Here is a 19,271-nt window from a genome sequence, read left to right as displayed (position 1 = left end):
CCCCCTGAACAATACCAGACAGCATTCAGTGTTTTTTTTCATATATGTGGATTTTTCTTCAACCACCAGGGGAGCTCTTGAGCAGATATGAAACTTAGTTTCCCTCAATGGAATATATACTAGTCAGTACCAGTCACCGTTTCGCTCACGGTTTTTTTCCATTTGCTTTCTGGGTAAAAATCTATCTACAAACGCGAATATGTAGTAAAACGCAGTAATCCAGCCCCCCCCCTCCCCCCCGTCCACAGTTTCACACTGTGAAACAGCCCCCGACCAGAAAAGGCAACAGTTATGTGACCCTCGCAGGAAAAAGTTTGGGGACCCCTGCCCTAGGCGGATGCCCATACCTCCCATATCAAAAGCCGTCTGCTAACGCTTCATGTCCTTGTTGCACAAATCGCACAAAATCAGCACAAACCTAACCACACAAATACAGATCATCATGCATAATTCCTGTGGCCCATAAAAACATTTATTATTAAATAATAAGGACAGGAAAGCAAAGCATTCCTGTGGAAGAAGGAGGAGGATGAATAACCCCACGTTCAGGTGAGGAGGTGAAGGGACCATATTTGCTTAATTCCTCCTCTAAAAGTTTCGACTAGATTTAACTTTAGATTTAACTCCTCCCGCAGTCTTTGTGCGGGGCTCCGGCAGGTCGCGTTGGAACGCGGTGGAGCTCGGCATAGCGCGGTAGATGTCATGATCAGCCAGTCGGGCGGTCCATCCGCTTTTCAGTTTGCAAAATCACAAAAAAAATGTTAAAACAGGTCCCCGCTAGACCGTGCACACGGTAAAAAGCTCTGGAGGGGTTCACTCGATCCGCTCTTAGAACTACCGGAAACTTAAAACTCTGGTTATTCGTTTTTAGCTAGCTTCACCACGTAGCCACATTTAGCTTACAGAAAGAGCGAAAGCTGGAAGGGGCGCCTCGGGGAGGTCCGTTCGTGTGTTGATATGCGTGGGGCGTCACGCACATTGATTCTGCAAGTGTGGTTCCAGTATTATATTAAAGCTAACAAATTAACCTTTATTTTTATACCCATTTGTCTGGTTTATTTTTTATAATTCGTTCGCTATTTGATGAAGTTTTGATACTTTTATGATTTAAAAAAAAAAAACTAAAAAAATAACCCTCGACAAACCGGGTATGTATAGAAAGCCTATAGTTTAAGGATCAATATGATATCACTGTTGACTCATTTGGTCATGTGTTCGTGACGCCCGAACCGATTTTCTTGGACAATGTTTCAGCGCCTTTCAGGAGGGGCGTTTGAATTAGCATAAATAATGTGGCTTTTCAAAAAACTTATGAAAATTACTGGGAAATTTAAAGTGTTTTATTTGCTTCAACCTACATAAAACTGGTATCGTTGGAAAGGAAAATCAATTAACTTTAACACAGCAGTGTTGCTTTTGAAAAAAAAAAATTCTGAAAGGGACTTTTGATGGTGGGAAGTTGGGGCATTTTCTGTGATCAGCATGCGTTCTCTCCCATTCCTGAGTGGAAAGAGTGTCGCTGCCGGTACCTATTCATATACTACCTTAAATGGGTAACGTTGTAATTAATGAATGTGATGGAAATCTGTCTAAATAAAAAAATAATTTGAGAAAAAAAAAAAAAAGCAGCAGGCTCACAAAGACACTTCCAAAATAATTTCTGTACTACAGTTTTTAGTTTATGCTCATATTCAATCAATTTAATAGCTGAACTTTCACTTTTCCCAGTTATTTATAGCCTTTGTCTCCATGTGAGCGACAGGATTTGATACCTTCATCACACACAGAAACACATTTATTCAGTTTCAATAAAATGTATTGAAATTTCACAAATTTGCTTATATATTTATTTAGTTATACAATTTATAAAAACTAAACAGCCTACAGTATTACTGTATTGTTCATGCATCTAAAATAGGATTTCCCCCAGAAAACTTGCTAAGCCCGGGGGTCGGGGTGCCCAGGGGTTCTACCAGCGGTCCATGGTGTTTTTGTCTTCAAAGATGTTAAGTTGACAGGAAATGTTAACATATTACTGAGTAATTGTAAGTTATGGGAAGACATCGCCAATGAAATACTATTTAAGACTATAGAGTTTTAAAAACAACCCAAAAAATGCTATTAAAATTAAAGCTGCAAGCAGCATTGGAGGCAATGGCAGGTCGCTGCTCCAGGCTCATGGCTCATGGAGGTCCAGCAACGCTACCCGCTCTCACGCAGTTCCCACACCTGACCACTCGGCGATACACAATGTGTTCAGCAATGCTCCCTGACGATGCACAAAAAAATCTGCTGCAGATCAGTTGATATCTTAAAGCAGGGGTGTCCAAAGTGGGTCTTCGAGGGCCGGCATCCTGCATGTTTTAGTTCTCTCCCTGGTTTAGCACACCTGTATCAAATGATGGCTCGTTAAAAGGCCTAAGAGGAACACTGACATGCTGAAAAGGTTGTTACTACCACCAGGGAGAGAACTGAAATGTGCAGGATGCCGGACCTCGAGGACCGACTTTGGACACCCCTGTCTTAAAGGGATATAGCTGTTAGAATAAAGTAGGAGGCACAGTGGAGTTAATTTACAATTTAATGCTATTGAGCTCTTTAGAGGTTAACAAAGATCAATCATAAGTTTTGTGAAAATCAGATGATGCATTTATGATTTAAAGACAACTGTGTGCAAATGGCAAGAGATTAGAATTCACCATTTAGCCACGACCACATCCTCACACTTTGGGGAAATTTTTCTGCCATAATTCGAGAGCACACATCTTCAGTCTGAAAGCAGAATTTTATGTCTCTTGTTCTCAAAACTTTTAATATTTATGCACCCAGTATGACATTTGCATTCTATTGGCTGAGAGGTTGCCAAGCGATGGTATTTTTTTTCCCAAGCACAAGCAAAAAATGATTGCGCTTGGATTGCGAGCAGAGAAGTTTGCAAGCGGAGATTTGATCCAAGCAGAGACAAGTTTTGAGCGTGAGGAGAAAGGTTTGAAAAAGCACAGATAATATTTGAAACAGAGCAAAAGTTTTGAATGCAAACATTACAGATTTTGAGAAGATGGACTCAAAGCCCTGCTTTCAAACTGAAAATGTATGCTCTCGAATTATGGCAGAAAAAATTGCCTATATCCCGCCACCAGCCAGTGTTGAGGAGGATTTATCATTATGTTGTTGCAGGGCAAAGGTGATGTCACCAGTTGACCATGTGAATGAGAGGAGCCCTGGTCTGTGATATCAAAGAAATTTTAATGCAGCTGGGAGCTTATGTGGAAAGTTATTCCACCTTGATGTTTCATAGAGAATGGCAGATTTGAGGTTTAGCCATGCCCACACACTTTGATGTACGAGAAAGAGTTTGGTCATTTTTGACCTTCAATGCCTCAAGACTGTGCTGATTGATTTTGAAGCCTGGATCTCAAAAGCTGTAGGATGCATTTGTTCAGATACAACATGCCTAACAGAGACAAAATGGAGGCTTTGATCCAAAATGGCTGACTTCCTCTTGGGTTTAGACCATGGCTCCCAGAGACTTTCTTTTTTACATCCTGTCAAGATGGACATGTATACCAAATTTCATGATCGTCAGTCAAAGCATAGCTTGGGGCTGTTTTTTTTTTTTTTTAAGATTTCTAGGAGGCACTGTGGAGGAATTAGGCCACGCCTACCAAATATTGGACTGCATTCCTCTTGGGGGTTCGACAAGGATTGATCACAGTGAGTTTGGTGCAGCTCGGCTGAAATATGTGGAATTTGTGACCTGTGACTTTGCCGCGCTGCCTGTTCCACGCCCTCCACCGAAACCTTTCCACACTTTAAAGCAAGTGAGACCAACTGGTTTCTGTCTTCTGACACAAGATCATCTTGATTACCTCAAGGGGGTCAGAGCATCCAACCAGGATCACTCATGCCAAGTTTGGTGCCAATTGACCTTTTTATGTGAAAGTTATAGCTTTTTGTTTGTACAGCAAGTTTGCCGGTTGGCCACGCCCTCTAAGAATATACGAATATTCAGTTTTTTGATAACATTAAATGCCCCACACCTTAACTGCATCCTGACCAAAACTGAAGTCACTAGGAGGAGTTTGTTAAAGTTTGAGGTGTGTAAAATTGAAAAATGGACAACATATGACCCAAAATGGCCACCTCCCTGTACATTTTATGGGGTTCCTCCACGAGACGTTTTTTCTTGATTTGGGGGGCATCTACAAAATTTCAGATCTGACTCATCTACAGATTGTCTAAACTCATGCTAGAGCAGGGGTGTCCAAAGTGGGTCCTCGAGGGCCGGCATCCTGCCTGTTTTAGTTCTCTCCCTGGTGGTGGTGGTAACAACCTCCTCAGCAAGTCAATGTTATCCTTAGGCCTTCTGATGAGCCATCATTTGATGCAGGTGCGTTAAACCAGGGAGAGAACTAAAACATGCAGGATGCCGGCCCTCCAGGACCCACTTTGGACAACCCTGTGCTATAAGGGGCTGTGGAGCAGTTTGGAAACACCCACTTGTGATTCCACTAGAATCCAAAAAGTTTAGTTTGGGGACAATTTTGGGTGAAATTCACTGCTTGGGCCTAATAAATATCAATTATTTGCACTTCTGTTTAATCCAAATTAAATCAGCAGCTGCAGAAGTCCCCCAAGGACTACAAGGCTCCCCCATAAATGCTAATCTATAAATGTAACATTTGTTTATTGAGAAGATCAATTATACTAAGTTTGATTTAATGGTTTCAGCATACATAAATTAAAATATTTTAAATTGTTTAACATTTAAATTTAAGATTTTAAGGAGCTGACAAGTTGACTATGTAAAAGTTCAACGAACAATCTAGATAGTTAGATTGTTTAGTAACCACAGTGACAATCTGATGCTGTGAGTTTAATTTTTGAGTTTGAGCTCTGTTTGTTCCCAAATATATCTCAGTAAATTACAATTATCACCGATTGCTTTTTTAGGTTGGCCAATTAATTTACCCTCCTCCCAGAACTGACTAAAATTATGTTGAAATGTTGTTAGCAGTGCCTATATTGGAGGGGCTCCCAAGTCAAATTCTGCTCAATGACTCAAACAATCTTGGACCTGCCCTGCATGATGAGTTAAATACCCTAAACTGCGCCTCTCTGCTGGATATAGAGGGACAAACAGGAGACTTAATTTGTGTGGCTTTAGTAGCGCTTCCATTTTGTGTCTGTTGAGTTTTTAATAAGTTAATAAGTTTTTAATAAGGGCTACAGAGAGTGTTTTGGATACCCAAAACAAGCTTTATGGGTTAGGGTTAATTAGTGCAATTTTACTTACTTGGTCTGCCAGCATGAGGACAGTTTTCATGGTAAATCGTCGAGAGCAGAAGTTAAAAAGGTCCTCCAAACTGGGTCCAAGCAAGTCCATGACTAGGACGTTGTAGTCTTTCTCCTGGCCATACCACCTGATGACATTAAAAATATATATATATATATTTTCCAATGTGCATGTGACAGTTAATTGAGTTCATGCTGTTTTTGATCTAAAAAATCTTACTTGTAGCTGCATAATGACTTAAGTACATGACCACCACATTAACTTCCAACAAGTTTAATGTAACATTAAACTGACAACAGCACTGATCTCTCACTCTCATGTAAACGCACACACATACAAACACATCTATACACAGCCCTGGAAACATTTAAGAGACCACTGAACATCACTGAAAACCTCAAGGTTATTCAATCTAATATTGATTTCTGAACTCTTCCTGAGTTAAAACATTAGTATTGTTTCAAAATGGATATGAACTTGTTTTCTTTGCATTATTTGGGGTCTGAAAGCACTGCATCTTTTTCGTTATTTTGACCAGTTCTCATTTTCTGTAATTAAATACTAAATTGTTGCTTGGAATTTTGGAGACATGATGTCAGTAGTACATAGAAGAAAAGAGAAATATTCATTTTACCCAAACATATACCTACAAAAGTAAAAACAGACAAATTGATTATTTTAAGTGGTCTCTTAATTTTTTCCTGAGCTGTATAAACACATACATATCAGAGGTGTTCCAATAGATTGGCCATTGATCATAATCTGCCGATTTCCGTGAATATGTGTATGATCGGTGATCACCAAAACCCATCATCTGTTTCTCACTGAGAAGCCTGGGTGAGCAGCTTGTCTCCTCTTTCCTTCACACTACAAAGCACGCAGCAACAAATCCTAAGTGATGTGGTGAGGAACAGAGTGAATGGGGAAGTTTGCGTGTTGCAACGCAGAAATACCTCGGGGGTATTTGTACAACAAATCTAACATGACATTTAAAAAACAACACCTGACGAATTTTGGCTAAATCGACGTTCACTGCAGGAAAAAAAAAAAAAAAAAAAGACATACGGAGCGGCCAGGCAGCAGGTGAAGCAGCGCACACCTTCCAACATTCACCCGGAAGAGCATGATGGTCAGAAAACAAATAACCTGAAAAATAACTTAAGTCTTCGGGCTAGTGGTGTAAGACACTGGCTCTGCTTTTGCTGCTAGATCGCCACTATGTGCTACTGGCAGCAATATTTCATAGACGTAGCACCGTTTCTGCTCCACCCGGCAGTGAACTCTACCACTGAGCATCCCCAACATATATATATATATATATATATATATATATATATATATATATATATATATATATATATATATATATATATATATATATTACACACACACACACACACACACACACACACACACACAGTGCGCCTGTATGACAGCGTCAGCAAAATTTTGTTCAAAATATACGGAGTGGAGATGACGTGCGTGTCGCTCTGAAGACATAATTTTAATGATCCTGCAAAAAAAAATCTGGTTCGACTAGCTTCTCTGAGGAACTCTGTGTCTTCAGAAAGCTCCGCCGCCATTTTCTAACAGACATGTTGGGAAGTAACACAACAAAAGAGGAGCGGCCATTTCCAACCACATAGCTTTTCCCTGCCTTGGATCCAAATGCGGCCTAAAGAGGCTTCACAGTGAAATATGGTTGTTTGGTTGAAAATATATCTTCACAAGAATTGATTCATAATTAGCGAGCCTATCTCAACGAGACCTTCGCTAAATCACCGTTGGTTCTCTGTGTCTTGGATGGCAAAACAAACGGAACCGCATAAATACGATGACACCAACTAGACTAAGAGGGGAGAAAAGATTTTCTTACCTGATGTGTGGAATCCCGACTCCACCTTGAAGGATCTTGTACAGCTTGCTTTCGTATAGGAGCTGTGGATGTCTGGCTTTTTGGGATTCTAGTTTTACAGCTACCTCCTACAAATCACACACAACATAGTAGCTGTTACCGCTGCAGTTCAAGAATTGAGATGACAAACACTTCCGATATACCAATAGGCTAACATGAAATCTTCTTAGTTCTCCGGCAAACAGGCAGGGCAGTGTTGCGATCTGCCTGTCATAGTAAGAATCTAAAATGAACCATCCCATTCCCAAACAAAAACCCAGAAACAGACTGATTCACCAAGTTACCTCTCCATTTGTGATGTTGATTGCCAAATAAATGTCGCCGAAAGATCCCGATCCAATTTTTCTGACGAGCTTGTACTTTCCACCGACTATGAACTCGGCTTTGGAACCACTGCTGCTGGCCATAATATCAACCGAAGAACAATTACCAACAGAAAAGCTTTAAGATCTTTGCGTTTGTTGGTCAACCTTGGTTATCGGTAGAACATAAAGTTGCGTTATTAGTAAAACCACCGCACAACCTCTCACAAACAATTTCCCCCCCCCCAAATACGAAAACGATTATTTTCAGTGGATCTCGACCAGTGATATTGGTTTTGTCATAAGCTAGAACCTATAATTTCTCTAGAAAAATGTCGTGCCAAACAGAAGGAGTAAATCCAAAACTAAATCCCAACAAGCTGAAGGCCTTTAACAAGAAGCTAACGTCAGCACAGCAAAGTTTAGCATCAGGCTAACGTTGTAGCGAGCAGCAACACTGAAAAGTGTCCCAAGTTTCTGTCACAAGGAGCTGAAAGCAACGCTCCCGATGATGGTAATGGTAGTTCTACAGTCTCTTAACTGCTTTTCCGGCTAACTTTAAGAACCGCAACCGTCTGTACAAAGCGCAACCCACTCACTCCGCCATCTTGTCTTCTCTACCCTTCCTCAACTGGTTTCAGTTGAAGGCGATTAGCTATGCTGTCTCATGGCCCCTTCAAGTGCTGTTGGGAATTTCACAGCTATCAGGAACAAAACACGATTTCTAAAGCATAAATTAGCTACCTTATTTTTATTATGTAAAATTATACATCATATTTATTTTTATTGCCTTTCTTGGTTCATTTAAGTTGGTAAATTATGTGATTTAGCCTCCTGTGTTGTACAACTAATTTTTACGTGACTAGCGAATAAGTAAAATAAAAACAATAGAAAAGAATAGCGGGGCAATATCTTTATTGCACATGTGTCAAACTCAAGGCCTGTGGGCCAAATCCGGCCCGCCATAGCTGTTTATGTGGCCCTATACATTCTAGAATAAACATTAAATGTGCTTAAATATTAAGCTATCAGTCAAATCAATGCAGTTTTTATCTGTTTACTGCCAAATTATATCAATCAGTCCCTCTAGTTTCTTGAGAGTTATTGTGGAAATTCATGCAAAATCAATAAAATCCCTGCACTTTTTTGAATTAATACATAATTGGGAGTTTATTGCAGATTTTTCTCAAAAATTTCTAGAAACTTTCTTACTTGTACTAAACAGCTAACTCAGCCTTAATTGAGTTTAGATTATAGTCCATGATCTATACAGCAAGTAATAAAAAGTTGTATTTACCATCATAAATAAGCTCAAATATCACAAATATTTCCAAATTAGTACCACAAACACTTTGAGTTTTATTGCAAAAAATCACAAAAAGAATCACAAAATCCTGAAGGGACTGAAAAGATGTTCAATAATAAACATCTTCCCAGAATGTTTTATCAAAACAACCTAAAAAAAAAGGCTAAACAACCTGATAAAGATGTTCTGGGGACAACTGTGGAACCTCTGGTGATGACTGCACAAAGAAGGATTTTGCATAAAATCAAGTGAATTATGGAAACCCTGAGAATCCTCTTCATGAGACTGTCACAGAAAGATAGTTTACTCCGTCAGAGGCTTCTTCAAATTTGTTGTAATACACACTACTGCAGGAGGGCCTGCCTGTCCACAGCCATCATATGGAGGTATTTTTGATGCAAAACTATTTGTGCCTTGCTACTGTAAAGTTAAAGTCGGACAGAAAAATCCTATAGTTATTGTGGATCTTTCCCAGTCTATCACAAATACACCTCTTTGAGCACAAATACACAAACTGTTTTCTTTGAGTTGCACTTTAAAAAAGTTTACATATTCAGTTTTGCTCCAAATGATCCAAAGCAAATTATGCAAAACAAATTATCATACCCGTATCTCATAAAATAACCTGCAAATATTTCTTGATCATTCACAGGCACAAAACTACTGCTACACGTTCACAGATTCTTCATTAAGGGTGCACAAATTCCACTCTACAAGTCACAAAATATAAAATTTATGCTCTAATACTTTTGCTCCACTCAGTCCAGTACATTTGGAGCAAAATTAATTCAAACACCTGTATTAACATCTTCATACAGACAAATTCTTTTAAATAATATTTTTTCCTTAACACAGATAGGTCAGTGAATGCAACTACAGAAAACTGATGATAAAGTTACAAATCCTGCTCTACAAGTCACACTGTCTTTTTTAGCACGTTAGTTTTGGACCATTTCCCAGCCAGTATACCTAGGTGGGCCCCATATGGGATAAATGAGGGCAACAGTTTAGGTCCTACAAGGCTTTGACCCTGGCTTCCATGGTGGCCCTATGGGAAAACATGCTTGTGTTATTGAGGAGGTCTTGAAAGCATTTTGCCAACCGACCCATAATACCTAGAGTTGAGGTCAGTAGCACACCACCCCAACTACACACAGTTTTGGTGGTGAACTACTGCCTCATCCACTGACCCCACTGATGTTGTACGGTGGAAAAGAGTCGCCTCAAAGCCACATGAAAGTTGTTCCTCCATGGCTTCTCAGAACTCCTCTCACACCTAGGTTTTTGTCCCAGCAACCACCCGAACTGCATGCCACTTGGACTGTACCCATCAGCTACTTCCAGGGTTCCACAGGCCAAAAAGACCCAACAGGACTCTTTCTTCAGCCTGACAGTGACCGGTGTCCTCAAGAGGGTTCGAAGGTTGCCACTGTAACAAGCACTGATAAGCTTGCAATAACAGCTCCATTAAGACAACGGAGGCACAGAACATGGCCCACTTCAACTCAATGACTGTCTTCAGGAATTCACCATCCGAAAGACCGACCTATAGATCCTCTTTGTTGTGGGTAGGGTCTTTGTGGCTCCCTCCAAGGTTGCAAGGTTCCTGCTCTGCCAGTGCTGGCTATCAGAATTTTGGCTCCTTCATCATTGGTCACCAGACTCTTGGCGCCTTTTCTTGGTTTTATGAAGGTTCATGCTCCTTCATAAAACACAGAGTACAGAGAGCTGGTCCACCAGCTCTCTGTACTCTGGTGGACCAGCTCAGAGCTCCACCAGAGCAGCTCTGTACTCTGTGCTGAGTACTCTCTGTACTCAGAGAGTACAGAGAGACCAGCTCTCTGTACTCAGCCTCTTGTCCATCTGTGATATACCTGACAACTGCAGATTAATCTGAGTATATCTGGAGATGACAGGAGTCAGGATTTGTCCTGGAAGTCTTAAGTGTACAGAGTAAAAAAGGAATGCTTAGATGTACATTCCCCTGTGGTGCGCCTGCGTTGCTGACCACAGGGTTTGTGAGACAGTCTCACAAACCATGGTCTATAAGTGAGCTAGATCCAGGTTATTGTTGAGGCCTCCACCTGTGTCTTCTGAAGCTTCTGACAAAGCAAATCAGACCGTACTGTGTTAAGTGCACTGGAGAAATCAAAAAACACAATCCTCACAGAGCTGCCTGCTTTGTCCAGATGATAGTAGGATTGTTAAAGCAGTTGTAAGATGGAGTCGTCAGCTCCAACTCCACGGCGATAAGCAAACTGCAGAGGATCCTGATATGTGCTTGTCTGCTTACTCAGATGGGCCTAAGCAGATATCCCAATTGTTTCTGTGTTTCTACTATATTTCTTAATATTTATTGAAATATACTTAATTTATTATTATTTATTTGTTTGCACTGCCTTCGAGAGTTGCTACTTTTAAAATTTCATTGTGCTTTCTTGCACAATGAATGCTCACTGAATTTGATAAATAAAAACAAAGTAAGACAGAACAGGGAAAACTTGAACCAGAACACATGCAATACATACCAATGTCACACTTACCTGTAGTTAATATTTTGTAATACTGCACGTCACTCAGAAGCATTTGGGTCCTGTAACACACTAAATACAAGACAATTTAAACATGAACAAAACTGCAAATCATTAAAATTGAAACAAGAGAACATCATATAATATAATTAGTTTTATGAGCTTTTCTTGACACTATCCTGGGGCAGTTTTACAAGAAGTGGTACTGCCATTCTTAACGTCCACTCTGATCACCACCAAACACACAACCCTATGTATACACAATCATGTCAGTATACTGTACATGGTACATACCATATGACTCCTGTATAAAATTTATACAGTGTCATACATACCATTTAGAAGCATCTGGGATCTGAAAAACACCGAATAGAAGACAATTCTGACAAAAAAGAAGTTGTGAAAAGGGAATTTTTGTTGGTTATGACAAAAATAGTCTTGCTTGTCTTTTATCCAGACACAGGAAGAGTGCTTAAGAACAGGCTGATAAAGTTTACCACAAAAAGTACTAATGAACGTGACACTCAGACTGATGAAGATATGAATGAGAACATTTCATTCAAGAAGAAAGTTAAAAGTGAACAACCAAAACCAGATTTGACAACAATTATTTCAGAGGGGATTAAAACTAACACTGATGGCAACTTAGGTCAAAGTTAAGGTAACCTTGATGCACTTTATGTCATGATGTGGTGTGGCGGTGGACCCAAACGAAGCAGGCAGTAGCCGTAGAAATAAGTGGATGTTTAATGAAGAAAATCAACCAACAAAAAAATCTAAAATCTAGAGGTACAAGAAAATCCAAAAACAAAGCAAACTGGAAACACAAGGGAACAACAGGTAATCCAGGAAGGGAAACATGGGTAGTAACAATCAGAGTGACAAGACAGACTAGCGATAAAGGAGCTTAAATACTGGGAGGTAGTAAATGGAACAATGGACCTAACGAGATGACATGACTGGTTGGAGGTGTGAGTAGTTGGCACAGGAGCTAGCTGAGGGGCGGAGAAAAGATGGCACAGGGAAGCTAAGGAGATATACTGAGGAGAAACAGGGAGGAAACACCAGGAAGCTGAAAATACTTCTAAAAGGAAAGAAACACTAATACCAAAGAAAACCTGATGAACTAAAAGACATAAAGACATGAGGGAAAAACATAAACTTAAACAGAAAGAAGGCTGATCTATCAATAATAAGAACTAGGGGACATAGAACTAGAGAAACTAGAAGATCTGAACCTAAAGGGACCAAATAAGAACTAGAAACACTACAGAACTAGAAGGATTTAATAACTTAACTGGAACCACTTTTTTTTTCTCTCTTGCTCTCAATGAAGGCGGACGCTTTTTTCCTCTGCTCCCTCCCTGCCCGTTTCTGCCCTGCTTGCTCTGTTTTTGTCCTGTCTTTTTCTATATTTTTGGAGCCTTTCTTTGCACATCATCCAAATCTACAAATTATGGATCTGGTCAACCGATCTCTGTAAGAGCGAAAATACTATTTAAGGAGTTGTTTTTGTGAAAGGATTTTGGCACCTCTCTAGGACAAACTGACCTGACTCCTTTCCTTCCATTTGCGTGCAAAGCCCAAATGGAACCAAAAAATGACTTGGAAAGCATGGCTGTTGGACAGACAAGATCAACAATCTGAGATAAATTATCCTATTCAGAAATTCTGAAATGGAGCAGGTGTTGAGTTCATGAGGTCTCAAATATTTTAAAGGTCGTCCAACATACACTTAGTATGAGGCACGCCAGAATCTTTACGCAAATCAAGAGTAGCGACGCCATTGGTTGAAACTTTCCAAACTCACATCAGTGAAGATGAGAGTGTATAAAAAAGGGTGATGTTAAGAATACGGGGAGATTTTTTTGTTGAGACTTTGGAAGATTTTTGAGTATTGAACTGATGAAACTGTAATGAGGAATCTGTGGTAGTGTAATAAATCTCCAGCTCGTCTATGGCCTAGCAGCAAGAACTACGTCTCCGTGCGTTATTTCTTTTACTTATATATTTAAGAGTTTAGCCACCTTTCAATTCTCCAATGTATCTCAATGCAATTGATCAAATTTTCGACGAGAAGTCTGGGCATAGGAGAGCCCTCTTGTGCTGCAGGGACACACCCAGCGGGATTCACCCTGGATTTATTCATGATAACAGGATTTCTGCTGTTTGGAGCTTGTGGATTCCTGCATTATCAACAAATTTGTGACGGATTTGGCCGAACTAGCGAACACTCAGATTGTTGGTGTGAACAGAGAAGAGGACTCTAAAACTCACTAACGAGATGGAATCAATCTTGGAGAAGTTTGGTTTAGTGGAACGACCAAACTAATTTGGATGATTGGGAACTGAGATGTATCGGAGAAACTTTAGGGAAGATTGAAATTTATAATCTACCCAACCTAAGACATTCTGTATCTGAATTGGCTTTCCCTGTGTGGCCTTGGGTTAGGGTAGGATATCTTTCTTTTTAGGTGGAGTACTCCCTTTTTAACCCAGAAAATGATTATTTTAGTTTATTAGTAATATCATAAATTGTGGAAAACGCACTATTTAGATCAATATTATACAGCCCAGAAATGGAATCAGAATCAGAATTAGAATTAGAATAACTACAAACTTAGAATCCATAAATACTTAACAGGAACAGTTACTGCTTAGTTTATATGACTTTTAACCCAGAAAAGGAATTAGATCAGTCACTCTTTAGCTTATTTTATCAGAAACTGTAGAGTACTCACTATTTAGAAATGGAATTAGATACTTAACAACCCTGAACAGGAGAATCTAGTTTTCATACTTTAGAACATTAGATTAGTTTTCTTTCCTCTTTTTTCTTTCCTTTGGTTTGTTAATTTTGTTTGCATTTCCTTTTAACTCATGTAAAGCACTTTGAATTGCCTTGTTGCTGAAAATGTGCTATATAAATAAAATGACCTTACCTTAAAGGTAATTTTAAGGTAAGGTATATATAAACTCAGACATGTAAGAATAACTGAACCAAGGGTGATGAAATAATTGAACCAAGGGTGATGAAATAATTAAGAAATAAACATTACTAGAAACACTACATGGAGGTCGAAATAATTAATAATTAGAAGGATTAAATAAAAATAAAACAAACTATAATCATAAAGAAAGCTTGACAGACTCAGACATATAAGAAAAACAGAACCTAAGGTAACTAAAGAATAAACCTAACTAGAAACACTATGAAGGGCTGAAAATAAGGAAAACAACAAGGCAATTCTAATCACACTAAATAACCTCAAATAATAAAACTGAAATGACCATGAAGAACTAACCTAAAGATTACGAAAACATAATGGTAAATAAGATCAAAACCAAACCCAAAAACCCAGAGTCCTGACACTAACCCTATGTAACAAAAGTCTATAGTCAGGTCGCTGGTATTGATTGTAATGAGACTTTTCCCCCAACTGCTCATATGACATATGTGCATAATCTAATGCAGTTTACTGCACAATATGATTTATTGCACCAAATGGATGTCAAAATGTCATATTTACACTCCCTTGCTGACTGTGAAGTATCTTTAGAACAACCTGAAGGATTTGAGGTGGTGACAGAGAGAGGGGAGAAATTAGTCTCAGGCTTAATAAGTCCCTACATGGTCTGAAACAATCAGGACGAAATTGGAATAAAATGCTACATGATTTTCTTATTGCTACGACAGATTGGCGACCTGTCCAGGGTGACCCCGCCTCTCGCCCAAAACGTTTGCTGGAGATGGGGACCAGCACCTGTCCCGACCCCCTAGGGACAAGGGTTTTCAGAAAATGGACGGATAGACGGACGGACGGTTGGATGTTCTTATTGATAATGGCTTTGTGCAGAACCCTGATGACTATTGTGCTTAGAGTAAAGAAAATGAAATTGAGAGGGTTGTTATTTGAGTTGATAACCTTATTGTACCAGCTAGTAACGGTCAAATACTCAAAGTGTGAAGGCAGCTAAGATTCCAATTAAAGATCTTGGAAAACTTAAACATTTCCTAGGAATTGATTTTACACAGAATAATTGTGAAGTAAAAATGGACCAGAAAAGATACATCATGAAAATTGTGGATAGCTTTAACATGACTAACTGCAAACCAAGATCAACCACGTGTAAAAATAAAATGAAGCTTAACAGTGAAGGTCAACCTGCTGATCCTAAAAGGTATCATGAAATAGTGGAGAGTTTGATCTATGTAATGATGAGCACAAGGTCAGACTTGAGTTTTATTGTCAGTAATTTTCTACTGTAGTAGTACAGAAATGTATCAATTTCTACACAAATATTTTCCAAGTGACATCAGTTCCAATTGGACAAAGTGGGCGTGGTATTAAAGAAGCTGCCGCATTCAATCTGACACATGGCCAACCGCCAAAAAAAACAAGAAGAAGAAGAATCTGACACGTCCTCCTCGTGCACCCACTGTGTGGCTCGTGTCCTGTGAGTTCTGGCTGTAAATCAGCAACAGATCGCTTTTCGACTTTTGGCTAAGAGAGCGATCGTCTCCACTGGGTGGTGATAGTGTTGGTCTCTGTGACTTGTCTATCACCACTGATCTAGAGGTCCAGAAAACTGCCCCTGGATGACATGCTAACCACTTGAAATAGTGGAAGACATCTCCTTTTATTGTTGTGAGTGTTTTGCTTTGTGGTTTTAGTTATTTATTGGGTTTCACTAAAGGTTTTAGCCTTTAGCTGGTGGTACCTACAACATGGCGGCTACCCATGCCGGCATGCAGAGGCCCCACAGTGTTCGCTGAGATTTTGCGATTGGATTTTTCAAGAAAATTTGTCCAGAAAACTTTGAACTTCAACAAGCAAGAGGACCTAAATTGCATTTAGATCTTACTTTTCAATAAAAGTCTTGATGTAAGTTTTTTGTTCCTGTGCATTACTAAAAGAATTTTGGACGCATTTGGAAAATGCAAAGACCCATTCTCAGCATTAGACATTGAGAAACTGACTGACAACTCCCTGAAAATAGTGATTGTCAGGATGTTCAATGAGACTGTCAGTGCTGAACATATCTGTATGTGGCTGGGTAGATACTGCACTGTGAAAAGCCATGCTTTGAAGGTACAGGATGGGGACAGCATCTAGAACTGTGCTTGGCGTGTCTCCATTAAACAACGAGAGGACCCTCAAAGCTTCCAGGGCCTGAAGCATCTCCCATCCATGGTAATCCTGGGGGACAACAGAGGCTACATACACTACCAGGGCCAGCCGAAATTGTGCCGGAAATGCATGGAACATGGTCATCTGTCTGAAGCATAAGATTTTTTGTGGGAAGTGTCGGGAGGTGGGACACACTTTTGAACAATGTGCAAATAATCATAAATGTAATCTGTGTGGGAACAAACACCATTTGTTCAAAGACTGCCCAAAATCATTTTTAAACAAATTAAAGAAAAGAAAAGAAAAAGAAAAGAAAAGAAACGGAACAAAAGAAGGAGGCAGGCCAACATGAACCGATAAATGAGCTAATTGATGCTGCTTGGCAGGAAAATTCAAACTTCCCTCCTCTGATTGGAGGAGAGGAAGCGGGAAGAGCAGAGGGAAAGGAAGCAGTCCCCCACACCGAAACATCTAGTTAGGTAGAGGACCTACAAACCGATGGCGGAGCTAGTTCAGATTATGAAGAAATGATGATGCCGCCCTCCCCGATGCCGAGCTGGCAAAGAGGCTGGCATTGGAACTGTCCTCCAACTCAACCATCGTAATGGAGGAGAAGACTGAAGGAACTCTCGAATGGTTCATCTGGGGACGAACCCAAGATTTTCCCCTCCAGCTCACCCAGTGAGGTTGAATATAGGTCACCAATCAACCCCAAAGAACTCAATGAAGGATATGGCTGTAGAAAAACGTCCGAAACCGAGAACCCGAAGGGGGAATAGAGTTCAGTCCCAACATCCACCACCACAGACGGTTGAGGAAGAACTCAGTTCACAAGATAGCATCTGACCTGGCCAATTTTAATCTTTTGAAAATGGCACATATGGTTTTATTTGTAGTCATGGTCTGGGCAAATGTAAGCTTTTTATTTAACTATCACTTTTTTAGTCCTGTTGTGAAACAGACTTCTCAAAAAATGCTATGTTGTTGCATTTTGTTCAAACTGCAGAATATAACTTTAATTAAAAAAAAATTTTCATACTTGTTAAAGCTGTCACAATGTCACAACAGTTTGCTATGAAACACATAATCTGTGAAAAGATCAATCTCTTCACCTCCTCCCTGAGCTGCTACTGCTGTCTAAAGTACCCAATCAAACCAATCAGAACCAGGAGGAGGGTCTTAGAGTTGTCAATCATGCTCATTCACACTCACTGCAAAGTGTGCTAATTTAAGATTTTATAAAGATTGTTTGAATTTCTGTGAGTAATTACGGAAGCGCATTGCTATCACACAGGAAAAAAAAATTTCGAGCGCTATCACGTTATAACGTGATACGTATCTCGTTAAAACGTGATAGTATCTCGTTAAAACGTGATACGTATGTCGTTAAAACGTGATACGTATGTCGTTAAAACGTGATACGTATGTCGTTAAGACGTGATAGTTATCTCGTTAAAACGTGATACGTATGTCGTTAAAACGTGATACGTATGTCGTTAAAACGTGATAGTTATCTCGTTAAAACGTGATACGTATCTCGTTAAAACGTGATAGTTATCTCGTTAAAACGTGATAATTTTAGGTCCAGGAAGTGGCGGTATTATGCTAGGCTAGTACAGTGGCTAACATGAATTGGTCAGGTTTCCTTTCATGTTTGGTCTACAACATGTAGAGATACGGATGCTGCTTTGCACTGTGGTTAAAACCATTAATAGCATGCGTACTCTGAGCAGGATCCTAAACAGAACGGGACTGCACCGAAGGAAACGTCAGTCCGGTCCTCTAGCTGTAGCGGCGTTCCTGACTGTCTGGATCGAAGCTCAAGTTGGCTTCCGATTGTAGCTTCTGATTTGGGAAATGGCTAAAGGGAGATTATAACGGAGGCTCAGACGTATTTGCTGAACAGTTTCTGTTCAGATTTGTTTTAACAGTACACTTGCTGAACTACGGCTGTTCGTAACCAAGCAACCGAAATCAACAGAAGGCTCGATAGTGGCAAAAGACAAAACTAGATCCTGTTAAGCATTCTTCAAAATAAAAGACTTCCTCTCTCCAAAATAAATCATACATAAAGCTTTGAATTTAATTATTTTTCACGTCACCTTTTGGAATTGTGTACAATCAAGTTAAATTCGGTGAATAATAATAATCATGTAAATTATACTTAACATATGACTTGACATATGACTGTAAATAAGTAACTAATCATGGAAATTATATTTAACATATAAATGTTAAGAAATCATTTGTTCTGCTTTAAAAACGAACATACATCGACACTTCAAATCTGGAGTAGATTATTCTATGCTAATGGCAGAATATTTCAAATCTAGTTTGTGATTTGTGAAATCTTTATCTGATTTGAAACCTCAGCAATGAGAGATTTAAAAATATGTTTGCATCTGGAATGCATTAGAAATAAACTCCTATCACATTTACAATATTTGTTATTATTTTAACCTTCTGTTTTCTTTCACTTTTTTGTCCTAGAGCACCTGCCTTTTTGTGTGGCTTACAAGGATCCATCAGCTGGGATAATAATGCCAACAACTTTTCAGATTCCGATTTATAGTGATGCAACATAGCATCAGAGATGAATAATCTATTCCAGATCAGAAGTGTCTAAGTATGTTAGCTTTAAAAGTTTAATAGTTAAAGATGCTACTCATCTCCTTAATTGGTCACATCAATATTATAAAAATTACAATATTGCCAAAATTCTTATATGTTTTCCAATCAGTTTCAATTTCCTCACTCCCCTTCTTCTTTAAGGAGCTAAATATAACTTT

General features: G+C 39.4%; 1 protein-coding gene across 4 annotated transcripts in view; it reads right to left on the bottom strand.

Moving 5' to 3' along the window:
* The window catches only part of csnk1a1 (casein kinase 1, alpha 1), a 65,525-nt gene extending 57,364 nt beyond the window's left edge, over positions 1-8,161 (bottom strand). For 2 of the 4 annotated variants that reach the window (XM_014970520.2, XM_014970522.2), the window contains exons 1-3: positions 7,496-8,144; positions 7,173-7,279; positions 5,297-5,423 (exon numbers count right to left, since the gene is read on the bottom strand). In XM_014970520.2, the coding sequence (XP_014826006.1) occupies positions 5,297-5,423; positions 7,173-7,279; positions 7,496-7,618 (357 nt within the window). In that variant the 5' untranslated portion in view covers positions 7,619-8,144. Of the gene's footprint in view, positions 1-5,296; positions 5,424-7,172; positions 7,280-7,495 lie in introns of all 4 variants that reach the window. The other 2 variants (XM_014970525.2, XM_014970524.2) reach the window with 2 other exon arrangements.
* Positions 8,162-19,271: the final 11,110 nt, after the last annotated feature.

The sequence above is a fragment of the Poecilia mexicana genome, unplaced genomic scaffold (genome assembly GCF_051168715.1).
Source record: "Poecilia mexicana isolate PSO_F unplaced genomic scaffold, ASM5116871v1 scaffold_10, whole genome shotgun sequence".
NCBI lineage: Eukaryota > Metazoa > Chordata > Actinopteri > Cyprinodontiformes > Poeciliidae > Poecilia > Poecilia mexicana.
Note: the sequence above shows the minus strand (reverse complement) of the source record. Positions and strands in the feature narration are given on the sequence as shown.